The sequence below is a fragment of the Micropterus salmoides genome, unplaced genomic scaffold, assembly GCF_014851395.1.
Source record: "Micropterus salmoides isolate LMB-PRFRI ecotype aquatic unplaced genomic scaffold, ASM1485139v1 Ms_hic_scaffold_4, whole genome shotgun sequence".
NCBI classification, from domain to species: domain Eukaryota; kingdom Metazoa; phylum Chordata; class Actinopteri; order Centrarchiformes; family Centrarchidae; genus Micropterus; species Micropterus salmoides.
The window spans coordinates 2,261,378-2,278,968 of NW_024043372.1; the positions used below are offsets into that span (position 1 = coordinate 2,261,378).

At 42.6% G+C, this 17,591-nt stretch overlaps 1 protein-coding gene across 1 annotated transcript; it reads right to left on the reverse strand.

Annotated features, from left to right (window-relative positions):
• Positions 1-301: 301 nt before the first annotated feature.
• LOC119885456 (nuclear factor 7, brain-like) lies at positions 302-2,574 on the reverse strand. The gene is made up of 2 exons (XM_038695499.1): positions 2,523-2,574; positions 302-2,329 (listed from the first exon to the last, which is right to left on the reverse strand). Exon 2 carries the CDS (start codon positions 2,314-2,316, stop codon positions 940-942), a length of 1,377 nt encoding a protein of 458 aa, XP_038551427.1. The 5' UTR covers positions 2,317-2,329; positions 2,523-2,574; the 3' UTR covers positions 302-939.
• Positions 2,575-17,591: the final 15,017 nt, after the last annotated feature.

Genomic DNA, 17,591 nt, shown 5'->3' on the forward strand with positions numbered 1-17,591 from the left:
TGACAGACATTTGTTGATTGGACCGCTCTCCCTGTCGACACAAACACACACATGAAAACACACAGAGAGGAGAGAGGGAGGGGCACCCTCACAAACAGTGGGGCTGATAAATCATTCAGAAGAAGAAGCAGCAGCAGAAGCAGAGCGGTTTCTGCCTCAGTGAAGATCAACACTCCCACCTGCTGTCAGAACAGGGAACAGCAGCTGAGGGGGGGGAAGGATTTCATGGTTGCACAACGAACACCATGTTCCGTGAGAAACAAGAAGAGGTCTTTGTGTAAGAGTGTACTCTTATTTTGACTGGTTTCCATCAAAGCTGCTTTATTTCTAAATGAAACGTCGATATATGTGAGAAATCATGTAACACACTTCACAATGTTAACTGCAGCTCATCTGGAATATGAAAAAAGTTAGGATCAATAAGCAGAATCCAAATGCACGTGTCTTATTCAGTCCACAGTTCTTGAAAATTTGATAATAACTCCAACTTGGAACTGCAGCTTTCTACATGAACAGAACTTATATACTGCATGTTCTCATTCAACTTCATGGCGTTTCTGTTTTTTCTATTTTTGTAAACATTGTATATCAATGCAGATAACATAAAAAACTATAAAAGAACACACATGGAAATATGTAGTAAAAAAAATAAAATAAAAAGTTAAACAAACCAGAATATGTTTTACATTTTAAAAAAATGGCCACTTTTTGCTTTAATGACAGCTTTGCACACTTTGCATTCTCACACTCCGCTTCATGAGGTATTCAGTATTAATCTACAATGTAGAAAATAATAATAATAAAGAGAAACAGTGAATGGGGAGGTGTGTCCAAACTTTGGACTGATATGTTTGTAATAATGAGACACCAGGAGGACAGGTGCAGCTTAACAGGTTTAATTCAGAGACTTCATCATGAATATAATCATCCTCTTTATCTCTAACTGCTCTGATCCACTGTCACACAGACAGCTGACAACTTTACTTCATCTACAGTCAAAATGTATGGAAACATCCTCTCAGTGAAAGTGTGTGTGAAGGTGTGTATGTGTGTGTTAGTATCAGGATCAGAGAACGACAGCTTTCCTCTGTTCCAGTCCAGATTCACTCTGATCCTCTGGGGCTTCTTCTGAACACTGAGAACAGTGGATGAACCTGATGGTGACCATGCTGAGTATTTACCTTCAAAGAACCATATTGTCCATAATCCAGGCCTTATGTCCCCCTTCCTCTGGACAGACTCTGCTAACACACCCAGTAACCAGCCTGTACTGTCTCCAACCTCGACATCCCAGCTGTGAGTCCCTGAGTTAAAGCCCTCAGAGCCCAGAACAGACCAGTGATTAAACCTCTCTGGATTGTCAGGAAGCTGCTGTCTCTCTCCTCGTCTCACACTGGTCAGATCTTCAGACAGGATGAGTCTTGGACCAGCAGTGTTTGGGTCCAGAATGAGAGGAGTGTAGGAGACCATGTCCTTCATCTTGTTCCAGATGTTGAAGGTCAGGTTGCCCAGGTGTTTGGCCTGGTCTATCAGAGCTCCTGAGGGCAGCTGTGGATCATCCAGCAGGGGGCGCTGCTGGACTCTTTCCACTGCAGCCTTGTAGTTGAGCAGGAATGAGACGTCTTCAGCTCTCAGCTCCTCCTCTGTGGCTCTGACTGTGTCTGAAAGAGCTGCTATCTCTCTGCTCAGAGCCTCCATCTTCTCCTTCATCATCTGACTCTTCTGCTCCTCTTCCTCCCTCAGTGCAGCCATCCTGGCCTCCTCTTCCTCCTCTAGAAACTGGTGAAGCTTCTTAAACTGCTCCTTAATCTGCCTCTCTGTGTGTCGGGCCTGGACCTTCATGTGTTCTGCTGTTTGATCAAACTTCACTTTAACTTGTTCACAAACCTTTAACTTCTCCTTTAAGGGCTCCAGAGTTTCCTGAAGTTCCTTCTTGTGTTGTCGTGCAGCTTCATCGACGGGTCTGAATCTGTGGTTGCTGTGTTTTTCTGAATCTCTGCAGACGACACACACTGGCTGCTGATGGTCCAGACAGAAGAGTTTGAGTTTCTCAGAGTTCAGACTGCAGAGAGCCTCTGAAGCTCTCTGATCTCTCTCCTGTAAGAAGGCCTCACACAGCTTCTTTAACACCAGGTTAGGCGGGGGATCCTTTGAAGATCTTCTCTTACAAACTGGACACTCAGGTGCTTGTTTTTCTCTCCACCGGCTCTTCAGACAGACTTTACAGAAGCTGTGGCTACATGACAGAAGAACAGGATCTCTGAAGACCTCCTGACAGACCGGACAGCAGAGATCCTCCTCTGATCTGGAAGCCATTTTGTCTCTGAAGCTGAAAACCCAGCAGACAGCAGGTTACAACAGGAAGTCAGCTGTGTTTCTCTCCCTGCTGTAGAAAGCTGCCTCAGTTACTTTCACTGTGAGTCTGAGTCTTTCAGGCAGCAGCAGGTTGCAGTACTTCAGTACTTCCTCCTGTAACTGTCCTCCCTCTGACGTCACAGCTTTGTAATGAAGGTAAATCTTACCGTCTGTCTGTCGCTGCATCTCTTTTCTCTGAGAACTGAACAGGAACAAACTGTTTCCTGGTTGTCTCGGGTGAGTTGTGTAGGGGCGGAGCTTCTCATTTCTCGCACTGACTCACAGCTTGATCATATAAAAACATGTAGAAATGTGTTGAGTATGTAATCTGAGGACAACACTGAGCACTCAGATCTGTCCTTTAGGGGGCAGCACCGCGCTGTCAGACTGCTGAGCTGCAGTTTCAGGTCCTATTTGGCTCCTGAGACATGAGCAGTGGTGGAAGGAAAGTACAGATACCGCCCGAAAAATGGTACTCAAGTAAAAGTCATACAGTATAAACCTACTACAAAAGTACCTGGTTTTAAAAATACATCAGTAATCAAAAGTAAAAAGTACTATTGATCTAACAAAAAGCAATCTATATTTTTAAATTCACTCAAGACAGGTTTGAATACAGCATTATATGTTATAGTGAATCACAATAAGGACAACCGAGTCACAAGAGGACAAATGCAGCTCACGGTCCCAAAAAAGCAAAGTTGGCTGCCCTTTTCAGATGTTTATATTGCTAAACTCTTCCAGCTACGTTACCTCTCGGACTGGCTGCGACTCACAAAAACAAACCTGCCGCACAGTTACACCTGACACCACAAAGCTCTCACTACAATCCTCCCTCTGTAAGAAGCCTGAATAGAAACCTCCTCTGGAAAAATCCAGTGCTGGTTTGAATAGACCTCTGTGCACTAACTCGGACCTCATGAAGTCTGATAAGAGTCTGGGCCAATCTGCTGGGTCATTCGGTGGCGCAGTAACTGTTCCATTAGCGTCTGAGCTGCTGGCCATACATCTCTGGCTGAGCTTGTACTGGCTGAGGCTGCCTGTATTTCACCTGGGTCTGTGGGACCTGCTAAAGATGTCTGGACTGGGTCTGTGCTGGTACTGGTCGAGGCTGATGATCCAGCATCTACTCTACAGACAACTTCAGCATAGCTCCTGTAAATTATAGATATTTTCTATATATTAATGCTTCTGCATCAGGCACATTCAAACTGGTCCCTCCAGGTTTCCTTGAATACATTTTCAAATATAAAAAAGTATTTATAAAATGACTTGGCTGAATATAATATGATGCTTATTATTTACTGAGATGTGCGTCCATATTTCCCAGTCCGCCTGCTAATCAACATATTGATAGTTGATGTTGATGTGAATCCACTGCTTCCTATCTTGCATTAGTCCACAGTTGTAACTAAACTTCACGGTCTTGTTTTATAATGATGTATAAGGAGTAGGGGTGTGTTTTGGCAAGGACTTCACAATATGATACGCATCATGATACGATAAATATTGCGATATTCCACACAGTTAACTAAAAAGTTAAAAATAAAATACAAGTTACGGTGTGCCATCTGAGTAGTCTTGCATCGGATCACACTGATAAATTAGCAGAAAAATTGAGTCAAAACAATATAATACAAGTTTCCTTTCCAATTTATTTTTTAGCTACCATAACAAAATAGACTTAACACTTTTAACAATGGACACACTGATATTGAAAACATTAAAATAAAGTGCATTAGATATTTCAAATGAATTTAAAGTGCACAGTTAAGTTAACTCACTGAGGTTTGTGTGGGGCTGAGCTTAAATGTTAAAACAATTTAAAATAAAGTGCAGATGCTCAGGTACTGTCCATGTAAACAATGAAGTGAAATATTATAATCAACGTTAATAAAACTAAAATAGTCAGTGTGATGTAAACATAAATACAACCCAAATGATTTTTGCATGTGTCCATTAAGCGTTTATATGAACCCTTGTTAAAAGCATTGATTCCATGGCAGGCCTATTTTGACTTTAGATTTTTGTTTAGGAACAGAATCTGATCAACATGTTCTGGGGTAAGTGCACTCCTCTGAGCTGTAATAATATCCCCTGCAGTGGCGAACACTCTCTCTGAGGACACACTAGTCCCCGGGATACACAGGTATTTCTTTGCCATGTGTGACAAGAAAGGATACTTGCTCTGATTCCCTTTCCACCAGTCCAGCGGATTGACAACACCAAGAGGCAGGGGAGCTTCCTCTTTGTATCTTGAAATCTCAATTCAAATCTCAATCAATTAATTTTAATAAGTAACTGAAAGAAAAGCATCAGGAATAATTCTACCAGGGACAACCTAAATTTGTCTGTGTGTGTGTGTGTGTGTGTGTGCATAAGCCTGTTAAAGAATGTAGTTGTTAGTGAGAGTGGGACGCCACGACTGTGCCACACCGACAACAACAGGCAGGCAAGAACCCCAGTAGCCAATAGGGGTGGGAGAAAGAGAGGAGAAAAAAAATGTGTTTAAAAAATTCAAATAAATAAATGAAACCATAATGTGTGTGTGTGTGTGTATTAATAGACAAAAAATTTAAACAAAATAATTAATTGATTAAAAAATACTAATAATTTGTACAATTATTTATCAGTCTGAGTTTCCACTGGTTGTCCTCACTTCATGGCATGAAGAGACGTATTTTGCAGCAATTATTTCACATTTGGGCATTTCTCCCAGTAAATGTAGTTTTTTTGTGTGTTGTAATTTAGTGGTGTCTAAATAAAAATTGTGTGTAACCTGATTTCATTACTGTTTCTGAAAGATCATTCTCTTAGTCTTTGCTGTGTTTACTGTCAGGGCCCAGGTCTGACAGAATCTCTGCAGGACATTATGGTGCTGCTGCAAACCTTCTTTAGTAGGTGAGAGCAACACTAAGTCATCTGCATATAGCAGACCTCTGATCTCGTTCAGGAGGAGGCCAGGTGCCGTGGAACTCTCTAATTGGTTTGCTAATTCATTGATATATAGGTTGGAGAGAACTGGACTGAGATTGCATCCCTGCCTCACTCCCCGGCCCTGGGAGAAGAACGCTGTTTGTTTCCAATCTTTATGGCACATTCACTTTTTTTATACATGTTCTTAATCAAGTCATATGTTTTTTATCCAATGCCACTTTCAAGTAGCCTATAGAAAAGGCCCTCTTGCCAGATGGAATCAAAGGCTTTTTGGAAGTCAACAAAACAGGCTTATACCTTTCTTTTCTTAATGTTTAATTCTTGATCAATTAGAGTCTGGGGGGTAAATATATGGTCCGTTGTGCGGCAATATGGCAAAAAACAATTTGGCATTCATGCAGAATCTTGCGGTCGTCAAGAAAGTTGACAAGTCGTTTATTAATGATGTTGCAGAATATTTTTCCCAGGTTACTGGATACCCATATTCCTCTGTAGTTATTTGGGTCATATTTATCTCCGGATTTATGTATTGGGGTTATTAAACCTTTGTTCCAGATGTCTGGAAAAGTTCCAGTTGCTAGAATAGTATTGAATAGTCTTAGTATAGCCAATCTGATTTTATGGTCTGAGTATTTGATAATTTCGTTGAAGATTCCATCAATACCACAAGCCTTTTTTCCTTTCAGGGACTGGATGACTTCTGTTAATTCTTGTTCTGTTACAGGGTAATCTAGAGGGTTTAGGTTGTTTGTTTTTTTTATCACCGCCTCCAGAGTTTTCCATTTCGTGAATAACTTGTACTGATCATAATTTTTTGTAATATAACTTTATAATTCACTAAAGTGATTAATCCAAGTATTTCCATCTTGGATTGCCAGTTCATCCTGCTGGGTTTTGTTTAGGTTGTTCCATTTCTCCCAGAACTGGTTGGACTCTAAGGATTCCTCAGTTTCACAGAGCTGGTTCTTGCTGTGTTGTTCTTTCTTAGTTTTTAGGGTGTACTTGTATTGTTTTAGAGTGGCCTCATATTGACAGCGTATGTTGTGGTTATCTGGGTCCCTATGCTTTTCATTTGATAATTTCCTCAAAGTTTTCCTTAGGTTTTTGCATTCAGTGTCAAACCATTTGTTATTGTTATTTGTTGAGGTTTTGGTTTGGAGGCTTTCAAATTAGACAATGAAGCCAAATAAAATAGAAATATTGAATTGATTTTGTCCACAGCAGAATTTACACCAGAATTATTCCGGGGAAATGTTTCAGTTAGAAATAAATGAGTTAAATCGTGTATGTTTTGATTTTCCAGTGCCTTTTGGTACGCCCCCATGCTGTCTGGGGTCCATCTGTATGAGTATGTGCTGTTAAACAGTTCACAGGCACTAGGGGCTCCAGATTTGGACTGGGCCCTTTTCAGATAGATGGTGATTTTGCGATTTTGTGATTTTAATACTGAAAATTTGCATGACTATTTTTAAACGTTGATCCATATTGACAACAATATGTTTTAGTATATGGCATTGTTTATCTTACCTGTAATGCTTTGCTCCGTGTAGCTTCTGCAAGGATTGTAGCATAGATGTCCTGCCGTTGGTCTTCTGAAAGGAAGGGCAGGGCCTTAAACCTCGGATCCATAGCTGTTGCCTCATAAAGCGTCTCCTTGTTCAAGTACCTCTTGTTGAGATCCTGGCACATGGCAGATTTGATTTGCTTTGTCAAGTTGGAATCAGTTGGGCTGTCTTGTAGATCATGGATCAGCTGGGCAAGGAGTGATGCTACAACTGAAAGTGTTGGAGTGGTCTCTTCTGACATGACTAGTGTAGCTACCTTCATGGGCTTCATAGCAGTGACATCTTCTTCAGCAGCTGTTGTGTCTGCCTCACTGAGGGTGCAGATGTCCTTCTCTTTCTTCCTCACCTCAGTTGAGAGGAGGGCAGCATGGATGGCTGGCTGCTGTTCTAGGAAGCGCTGCAGCATGTCATGTGCACGATTCCATCTGGTAACTACATCAGTGAGCAGTTTGTGGTGAGGCATATCTAGCAGTTTTTGTTTTTCATGCAGTACCTGGCTGGTTGGTGATTCTTCTCACTCTTCCCAGCAAACGGGTGACTGGTGTTAGCTGCAGTGAAGCTGTGAAGCCAAATTCAATGTATGCACAAAACATTTAATATGTAGCATACCAGCTAGCTGCGCTGCGATGGTCATGTTTGACGCGTTGTCTGTGACAATGGCGGGGTCCTTGCTTTTTATGTCCCATTCCTCTATACAGGATATTAACAGCAATGTGTGTTTGGAGTGGGGGCACGAGAGTCAGACAGTGGGGACCCGGGCCTTGTTGTCTTGGAAAGAAACTGTTCTTGTGGCGAGAGGGTGGGAGGAGTCAGCTGCAATCTTTCCTGCTCGCCTCAGAGTCCTGGAGGCGTACAGGTCCTGAAGAGATGGAAGACTGCAGCCAATCACCTTCTCTGCAGAGCGAATGATGCGCTGCAGCCTGCCCTTGTCCCTGGCGGTGGCAGCAGCGTACCAGATGGTGATGGAGGAGGTGAGGATAGACTCAATGATGGCGGTGTAGAAGTGCACCATCATTGTCTTTGGCAGGCTGAACTTCTTCAGCTGCCGCAGGAAGTACATCCTCTGCCCAGGAAGCGGAAGGAGTCCACAGTGGCGACTGGGGAGTCACTCAGGATGATGGGGGAGGGTGGGATGGTGTTGAAAGCAGAGCTGAAGTCCACAAACAGGATCCTGGCGTAGGTTCTTGGAGTCCAGGTGCTGGAGGATGAAGTGAAGGGCCATGTTTACTGCATCATCTACAGACCTGTTTGCTCTGTAGGCGAACTGAAGGGGGTCCAGGAGTGGGTCTGTCCACAGAGGTCAGGGCAATAAAGTGCTTTGAGCGCCTTGTGGTGTTTACCTGACTTACCTGAGTTTACCTGACTACCTGCCCGCACTTCACTCTCATTGACTTTTTGCTCTTCTTGTGTCCTAGAAGGATAGTCCTTCTTCATCCTCTCATCAAAGTTGTAAACATTCGCATTCACATTTGACAGGAAAGTGAGGCTATGCCGGTATCGCATCAGCTGGCTGAAGTTTTACATTTGGTTTTCATTGCTGCTCCACTCAGGTGCGCTGCACAGGCTACTGATACCAAAGTAATGAGGTCTCATGCAGAATGTGACGGAGTAAAAAGTCGATATTTAGCTTAGAAATGTAGCGAAGTGAAAGTAAAAAGTTGCAACAACTAAAAATACACAAAGTACAGATATGGGAAAAAACTACTCGAGTACAGTTACAAAGTATTTGTACCCCGTTACTTTCCACCACTGGACATGAGGAACAAGGCACCACAGCAAGTGAATGAAGGAAGGAATTTTATAAAAGATGCCAAACCTTGTTTTTGTCTTTTCAAACGTAAAACATGTCAAGACGAGACAGAAATCATCTGTGTTTGGCCCCAAGAGGGAGAAACTGAAATCCCGTCTGCCTGTTGGATCTTCAGGAAGCAGTTAGCGGGTTGAATCTCCAGTCTCACTTTAACAGTGACAGAAGAAGTATCTGATCTGATACTTCAGTAAAAGTAGTAATACCACAGAGTAGAAATAATCTGTTACAAGTAAAATTCATTCATTTAAAATCTAACTTAAGTAGGACAAAAGTATAAGCATCAAATTATACTTAAAGTACTGAAAGTAAAAGTACTCATTATCAAATCGGCCCATTTCAGAATAATTATCTTATTGGATTATAATTACTGATGCAAGCTGCAGTCGGTAACAACTGAACATGCGTTCCTTTCTTAATTAGATTCAAAATGTAGGCCTACTTTTATGAGTGATTTCACTCTTTAATTACACATCAAATGTAGTCAAATAAAAAGAATACCAATGACAACCTCCATTGTTAACTGAACTTAGAACAGGAAGACCTCCCTAAGCAAAATCTTGCCACAGGGCCCTCCTACATGAGTCGTGAGCAAAGTAAAAAATTTGCTTTTGCTGCACAGTCACACCTGACGCTGCAGTGCCCTCACTACAGTCCTCCCTCCTTTAAAACAGTCTGGCTCTGTAATAAGCCTTAATGAAAACCTCTTCTAGAAAAATCCTGTGCTGGTTTGAATGAACCTCTGCGCACTAACTCAGTCAACTGACTGGATAAACTACAGGTTTGTTTTCCACTGTGGCATGTGAGCCTTTTTTAAAATAGTATCTTGACATTTCAAATTTTAGAATGTAAAAAGATTATTAAAGATATACAGCTGCTTCCACTTTGCTCCACTGAGGTGCTGCAGGAAATCCCAGCCAAATCTCAGCCAGCCGCTGACTCTGGGAGTAAAACGGGCTCTAAATGTTACAGAACTTTCACTCGGACATGAAGGCTCATTCTAACAGACAGACAGACCCAGCAGCTTTATTTCTGTTGCATGTTGCATTAGGAGCTGCTGACTTTTATTCTCATGAATTATGATGTTGCCCCACATAAGATGAAATATTACATATAGAGTCCAGTCATGAGACATTTTAGCCTGTTAGCATCGCAGCTACATGTTGGCGAACAAAGTTTTCTAAACCAATAAATAATGTAATGTAGTTTAATTTCTTCTGCAGGAGGGTTCACATGTTTGGTCCACACTGAAACATCTCAGCAGCCTTAGCCTTAGCTGTGTTTACTGCCAGTTAGGTAATGTTAGCATGCTCACACACTAAACAATGTTGGTGAACACGTCAGATTAGTTGCAGAATAAAAACCTTCTCATTCATCACCCTGACTCAGCTTGATCATATAAAACAAAAATGTAACAACAGTCCTGAAACAGCTGAAAAAGCCTCTTGTCTGACATGCGGACTTCAGCTGTGTGTTCACGTATACGGTATCTCTCAAAAGTGAGCACACCCCTCGCATTTTAGTAAATATTTGATTAAATCCTTTCACATGACAACACTGAGGAAATGACACTTTGCTACAATGTAAAGTAGTGTAGCAAAGTGCCATTTCCTCAGTGTTGTCACATATGTGGGACCCACAGTAATGTTGGCCTTGTTAATGGACTCTGTTGGCATGTTGATGGACACATGGCAGTGGGCCCCCCCCCCCCATTCTAATGTAGCATTTTAAGTGTTTTGATTTTGCTTTAGTAATCTGATGTATCTGCTCTTGTACAATAACAACTGTAATATTTTAGTAGGTCAGCGTGTGGGGTTGTGAGGGACCACGCAGTTAGGCATGAGGAGTCAAGAGGGAATCTTAAAGCAAAAGGGTTTTATTTACCAAAAAAATCATTACAACAAAAGATAAAGTTTTGGGCCCATAAAAGAGGTCAAATAAACAAACTAAAGCTCTGAACATAAGAGACTCAAAAATACAACTGACCTACTATACAACAAACAAAGGGGACTTATATATTGGCTGATCAGACCAGTTTTGACACACAGGGGAATCATAACTGCAAACACAACAATACTTATGTAAAAACTTATTCCAAAAGAAATGTACATTTACTTAACCTTAACTCAAAAATACTCAAATATAATATAAATCTAAACCCCAAAATATTTAAGGAGAGAATAAAGCCACCCCCCAGACATAGCAAGCAGTGGTAGTGTGCAATCAGGCCACCTCTCCTATAAAGCTGCTCCTGCTCCGAGCACCAATCCTTTAAGCCAGCAGACTTCCTGGATCTCTCCTGGGTGTGGCATCCAACACTGGTAAGCTCAGAAACAAGAATTATAACAAAATGACAATCCAAGAGTAACTAATGGTGTGCGTTCCAAAAGATGCTTCTGTATAGTAAACTAAAATAAAATATGAAATAAACTAAGTGTCCTGTAAGTTTATTTGTAACCAAATAAATATTTACAACAAAATGTCTAATGTGTATGAATGTATATAAACTAATCTTAAAGAACACAACAAACTCAGTGCATGAGGTTACCGCTCTTCATCTGGTTGTGAGGCCACGGCTGTGGCCATCACACACCCTCCCCCTTCAGAGCTGCTGCTGGGCCAGCGAGAGAGATAGTCTGCAGTGGTGTTGAACTTGCCAGGGATGTACTTGACTGTAAACCGGAATGGCTGCATGGCAAGGTACCACCTGGTAATCTGCCCATTGGTATATTTCATCCTCTCCAACCACTGCAATGCCTTATGATCAGACTCTAAGGTAAACTCTCTGCCCATCAGGTAATACTTGAAAGAGTCCAGGGCCCATTTGACTGCCAAGGCCTCCTTTTCCACTGTCGAATAGCGGACCTCTTTGGGTAGAAGTTTCCGACTGATATACGCCACAGGATGTCGTTCCTCCTTGGGTCCCTGTAGAAGCACTGCCCCCACACCCCTCTCAGAGGCATCAGTCTGTAATATGAACAGTTTCTCAAAGTTTGGACTATGTAAAACAGTGCTCTTACTGAGAGATTTCTGAATGTCCTTGAAAGCAGCCACTGCCTCCCCTGTCCACTGAACCTGGTTGGGACATCTTGAGCCCGTCTTATCTGTTAGTAGAGCCGCCCTGGCTGAGAAGTTGGGGATGAACCGATTGTAGAAGCCAGCCATCCCCAGGAAAGATCTTAACTGCTTCCTGGTCTGTGGGAGAGGACATGACTCAATTGCATGGATCTTTTGAACCTGAGGTTTAATTAACCCACCTCCAATGACGAAACCCAGGTACTCTGTTTCCTTCTTGGCCAGGACACATTTAGCTGGATTGATTGTCAAGCCGGCAGAATGGAGGCGGTCAAAGACCACTTTGAGATGCTCCACATGTTCCTCCCATGTTGTGCTGTAGACAACAATATCGTCAAGGTAGGCACAAGAAAACTCAGACAATCCATAGAGAACTTGATCCATTAATCTTTGAAACGTTGCTGGAGCCCCATGCAGCCCAAATGGTAACACTGTAAACTGGAAAAGCCCCCAGGGAGTTCGGAAGGCCGTCAGTTCCTGAGATTGCTGGGCCAGGGGCACTTGCCAGTAGCCCTTACAGAGGTCAATGGTGGTCAGATATTTTGCTTTTCCAAGGCGGTCAATGAGATCATCAATTCGTGGGGTGGGGTAAGAGTCAAACTTTGAAATTGAGTTTAGATACCTGAAGTCAATACAGAACCTTATTGTTCCATCCTTCTTCGGAACCAGCACCACAGGATTGCACCACTCACTCTTTGATCGCTGAATTATCCCCAGAGACAGCATGAGATCAACTTCCTTCTTCAAGGACACCAGGAGGCGCTCTGGTATCCTGAAACTCATACGTCTCACTGTTGCATCAGATTTTAATACAATGTCATGTTCAACCAGGTTTGTGCACCCTGGATATTCTTGAAATATGTCTGTGTGAAGTAGAGTTTGTACCTGAGACTGCTGATCCTTTGACAGATGGCTTACATCAAGCTCTCTGGACACTGGCAAGGGCAGATAATTGTCATCTGCCTCCTCCTCTTCCTTTACAGCCTGAATCAGGAACACCTCAGCTCTTGGGACCCACTCCTTGAGGAGGTTCACATGAAGCACCCGGCTAGAACGCTGATGCCCTGGAGTGGAGACCTGATAGGTGGTGGCCCCCAACTTTTTCTTCACCTCAAAAGGCCCCTGCCATTTTGCAAGGAGCTTACTGTCACTGGTAGGCAACATAACCAAGACTTTCCGGTTGAAAGCCTCTCTGTCGAGCTGACTTGTCATACCAAGTCTTTTGGTGCTTTTGGGCCTCCGTCATATGTGTCTGGGCTAGTTCCCCCATTCGCTGCAGTTTCTCCCTCATCTGGACAACATAGGAAATTACATTAATAGTCCCTTCCTTCCCCTGATCTCCTCCCCAAGTGTCCCTCAATAAGGCTAGAGGACCCCTCACCTCATAACCATAGAGTAGTTCAAAAGGGGAAAAACCTGTGGAAGCCTGAGGTACCTCCCTGTATGCAAAGAGGAGGTAGGGAAGCCAATGATCCCAGTCAGATCCAGTCTCATTCACAAACTTACGGAGCATTTGCTTGAGGGTCTGATTGAACCGCTCTGTCAACCCATCTGTTTGCGGTTGGTATGGCGTAGTGCGCACTCTTTTTATGCCAAGGAGTTGGTAAACCTGTTTTAAAAGTTTAGACATGAAATTAGTACCTTGGTCTGTTAAGATTTCATAAGGGAAACCAACTCTTGAGAAAAATTGCACCAAGGAAAAAGCCACAGTTTTTCCTTTAACTGATTTCAATGGGAAGACTTCTGGATATTTAGTTGCATAGTCGGTTACTACCAACATAAAGCGGTTTCCTGTTTTACTTTTCTCCACCGGACCAACAATGTCCATCCCAAGACGCTCAAAGGGGATACTTGTAACTGGGAGAGGTTAAAGTGGAGCTTTGGAGGGGCATTTCATTGATGTCTTTTGGCACTGAGAGCAGCTTCTACAGAACTGGGCGACGTCAGTTTGCAAACCTGGCCAGTAGAAATGGTGCTTAATACGAGCTGTGGTCTTATGTTTCCCTAAGTGGCCAGCCCAGGGAATGGAGTGACCCAAGGTAAGTACTATTTCTCGGGCCACCTGTGGGACCACTAGCTGCTTCACCTGGCCATTCTGATGGTAAAGAACACCGTTCTGTAGAACATACTCATTTTGCTCACTCTTAGTATTAGTCTCCTGCTTCCTTCCTTGTGCCCTCTGCAAAAGTGTAGACAAAGTTGGATCATTTTCCTGCATTTGTATTATATCTGTAGGTATTTGAAAACCCAAGGGCAGGTCTGGAGTGGTCTCAGCTGGTGGTTGTATAGCCGTGCCCTGAAATTTGTCTTGCCTCCTCTGACTACGAGTCTTATGAGCTTTCCCGGGACAGGTCTCAAACTCTTCTTTATAGAAGGGCAAGGCACTGAGGGCTATGGAATCTACCTCCACCTGTTGAGCTTGTGCTCTAGTGACCACATTACAACTTTGCACCGGCTTTATCAAGTCATAGAGAACTGGTAGATCTTCACCCAAAACTACAGGGAAAGGCAAGTGATCTGCAACCCCCACATTTAATAGATACATCTGTCCCTCTATCTCCAGATAAATGTCAGCAGTGGGGTAATGCTTCTCATCACCATGTACACAGCAAATAGGGACAGTCTCCAGGGTACAGATAGCATTAGTTGGTACATATTTTCTCTGTACAAGGGTCTGGGTGCTGCCAGTGTCAATCAGGGCTCTGAGGTTTTCCCCATTGAGTTTAACCCAAACCATTTTCATGGTGTGGTTACCTTTGGGTTCAGGGTTAGCACTCTGGTGTGGAACAAAACACATCTGTGTCAGCTTGGCTGGATTCTTCGGGCACATTGGTTTAACATGACCTTCCTGTCCACACAAGTAACAAATGGGCAATCTATTAGGAGCTCTAGGTGGTGCATATTTGTTCTCCCTCATGGGAGGCTTACCCACTCCTGGCGCTGGCCTCTGTTGGTAGGGAGGGGGTATGGGCCTGTGGCTGTCCTTACCAGCCTTCCCACCCATACTACTCCATGGCTGGCCTTTTTTCCGAGCAGCAACAAACACATCAGCCAGTGTGGCAGCTTCAGCAGCAGATTTTGGCCCATGCTCCTTTACCCAAACCTGAAGCTCAGGGGACAGCATTCTCAAGTATTGTTCCATGATAAGGATTTCACTAATTTCATGAAGTGTTTTACCTTGCGGTTGGATCCATTTTACATACAGCTCTTTAAGCCTCACATACAGCTCCTTGGGGCTTTCTTCAAGTTCCACATGGAGGGATCTGAACCTCTGCCTGTAGGTCTCAGGGTTAATATCATATTTTTTCAGAATTGCCATTTTTACTTTATCATATTCATGAGCATCATCTATATCCATATGCACATAGGCTCCTCTGGCCTTACCAGTCAGTAGTGGGAGGAGACGAAAAACCCAGTCCACTTTTGGCCACTGACATGCTACTGCAATTCTCTCAAAAGTAATTAAAAAATGTTCAACATCATCATTTTCTGTTAATTTTTCCAGTCTAGGCTCATGAATAGATCGAGACTGACCTGCTGAAGACATGGTGGGGTGGATTGACTGTACAGAGGGTGAGGCTTCGGCCTCTGGGTGATTCACATTCAAATCATAGTTTTCAGAGGGATCTGGCACTGTGGAAGCAGGCTCTGGTACTGGAGATGTGCGAACCTCTACCTCCTGCTGCAAAAGGCGAAACTGATGCTGTAGTGCTTTGAACTGGTACTCCTGGCGGTTGGCTTCCTCTCTCAATTTTGCTTCCCGGGTCTCCTGTTGACCCATAAATGACCGCATAATCCCAGCCAAGTCACTCAGCGTTGGTTCTTTGCCATCTTCATCCTCAGCACTTGATGCTCCATTTAGTGCTTCACCTTCCATTGCATCCTCACCTTCCACCTGGTGTCCTCTCTCTATATGGGTTGACTCAGTCTTCTTATTCTCTGTCCGGCCACCTCTTGTCACTCTCCCTCCTCGCATGTTTCCCAAAAATGGAGGAAAGGAAAAAAAAAAAAAAAAAAATCTTGTACTCCTCAACTGGCTAATCCCACCACTGCCACCATGTGTGAGGGACCACGCAGTTAGGCATGAGGAGTCAAGAGGGAAACTTAAAGCAAAAGGGTTTTATTTACCAAAAAAATCATTACAACAAAAGATAAAGTTTTGGGCCCATAAAAGTGGTTAAATAAACAAACAAACTAAAGCTCTGAACATAAGAGACTCAAAAATACAACTGACCTACTATACAACAAACAAAGGGGACTTATATATTGGCTGATCAGACCAGTTTTGACACACAGGGGAATCATAACTGCAAACACAACAATACTTATGTAAAAACTTATTCCAAAAGAAATGTACATTTACTTAACCTTAACTCAAAAATACTCAAATATAATATAAATCTAAACCCCAAAATATTTAAGGAGAGAATAAAGCCACCCCCCAGACATAGCAAGCAGTGGTAGTGTCCAATCAGGCCACCTCTCCTATAAAGCTGCTCCTGCTCCGAGCACCAATCCTTTAAGCCAGCAGACTTCCTGGATCTCTCCTGGGTGTGGCATCCAACACTGGTAAGCTCAGAAACAAGAATTATAACAAAATGACAATCCAAGAGTAACTAATGGTGTGCGTTCCAAAAGATGCTTCTGTATAGTAAACTAAAATAAAATATGAAATAAACTAAGTGTCCTGTAAGTTTATTTGTAACCAAATAAATATTTACAACGAAATGTCTAATGTGTATGAATGTATATAAACTAATCTTAAAGAACACAACAAACTCAGTGCATGAGGTTACCGCTCTTCATCTGGTTGTGAGGCCACGGCTGTGGCCATCACAGGGGTCCTTCGGGTTAGACAGGAGGGCACACACGTCAGTCAGTAGACGTAAACAGCCTGCTGAGACAATGTTCTGCTGATGTGCTTGTGTTTCTGTATTTACAGGTGAGCAAAAGTGATGAAAAGAGGTAAAATGTGGTTACTCAGACGCATAATGAATGTGTAAGACGATAATGGATTGTCGGTAATGCGGACATGAGATTTATATTGTAGTTTTGCTAGTTAAATGAGACGGCATGTTGTGTTAACGAATAGCCTACATCACCAAGTATGCTAATGAGGACAACAGTAATTTAGCTATCTGTAGCCTGCTAAATATTCTGTGTGTGTGTGTGTGTGTACAGCATTCCCAGTGTGTGTTTGTGAAGGTGGACATTTTATGTTTATGCGAGTTAAAGAGGGAACATGAATGTTGATAACGTCAGTCAGTAGATGTAAACAGACTGCTGTACGTGGAGACAACGTTCTGCTGATGTGCTTGTGTTTCTGTATTTACGGTGAAAGAAAGTAAAGGAGTTATTTTAAACTTATGCACGCCTGGAAGTCCCTTTTGTGCCTAAGTGTGCAACACATGAAAAGGGGTGTACTCACTTTTGTGAGATACTGCATAATCTATAATGTAGTTTTAAACCACTGTCATCAAATTATTGTGTTTGAGTATCAGTATATTGTTTTAGTTGAGGAGGAGAATCAGTGAAGAGCTTCAGATCATCTCTGTAACACTGAGCTGATATCCTGAGGGCTGAACTGACACCACTATGTGACTGAGTTAGACAGTCAGTCGTGTTTCACGCTGCTTCAAAATGACTGTTTAGACAATAATACTACATGTAGTTGATGTATTTTTTTTTTCTCATCCTGCAGCCTGACCACTTCAACAGGATCACACAGATCAGTTTGTCTCCTCAAGAACCTGAAATGCATCAAACGTTCCTGCTAAACATTTTCTTTAATATTTTGTAAAAATAACGTCAAAGACATTTAAACAAAATAACAAAGAGTTGATCTTCACCTG

Bases quoted from the DNA above. Each gene is read 5' to 3' on its own strand.
- LOC119885456 (XM_038695499.1), bottom strand. From the start codon at position 2,316: ATGGCTTCCAGATCAGAGGAGGATCTCTGCTGTCCGGTCTGTCAGGAG.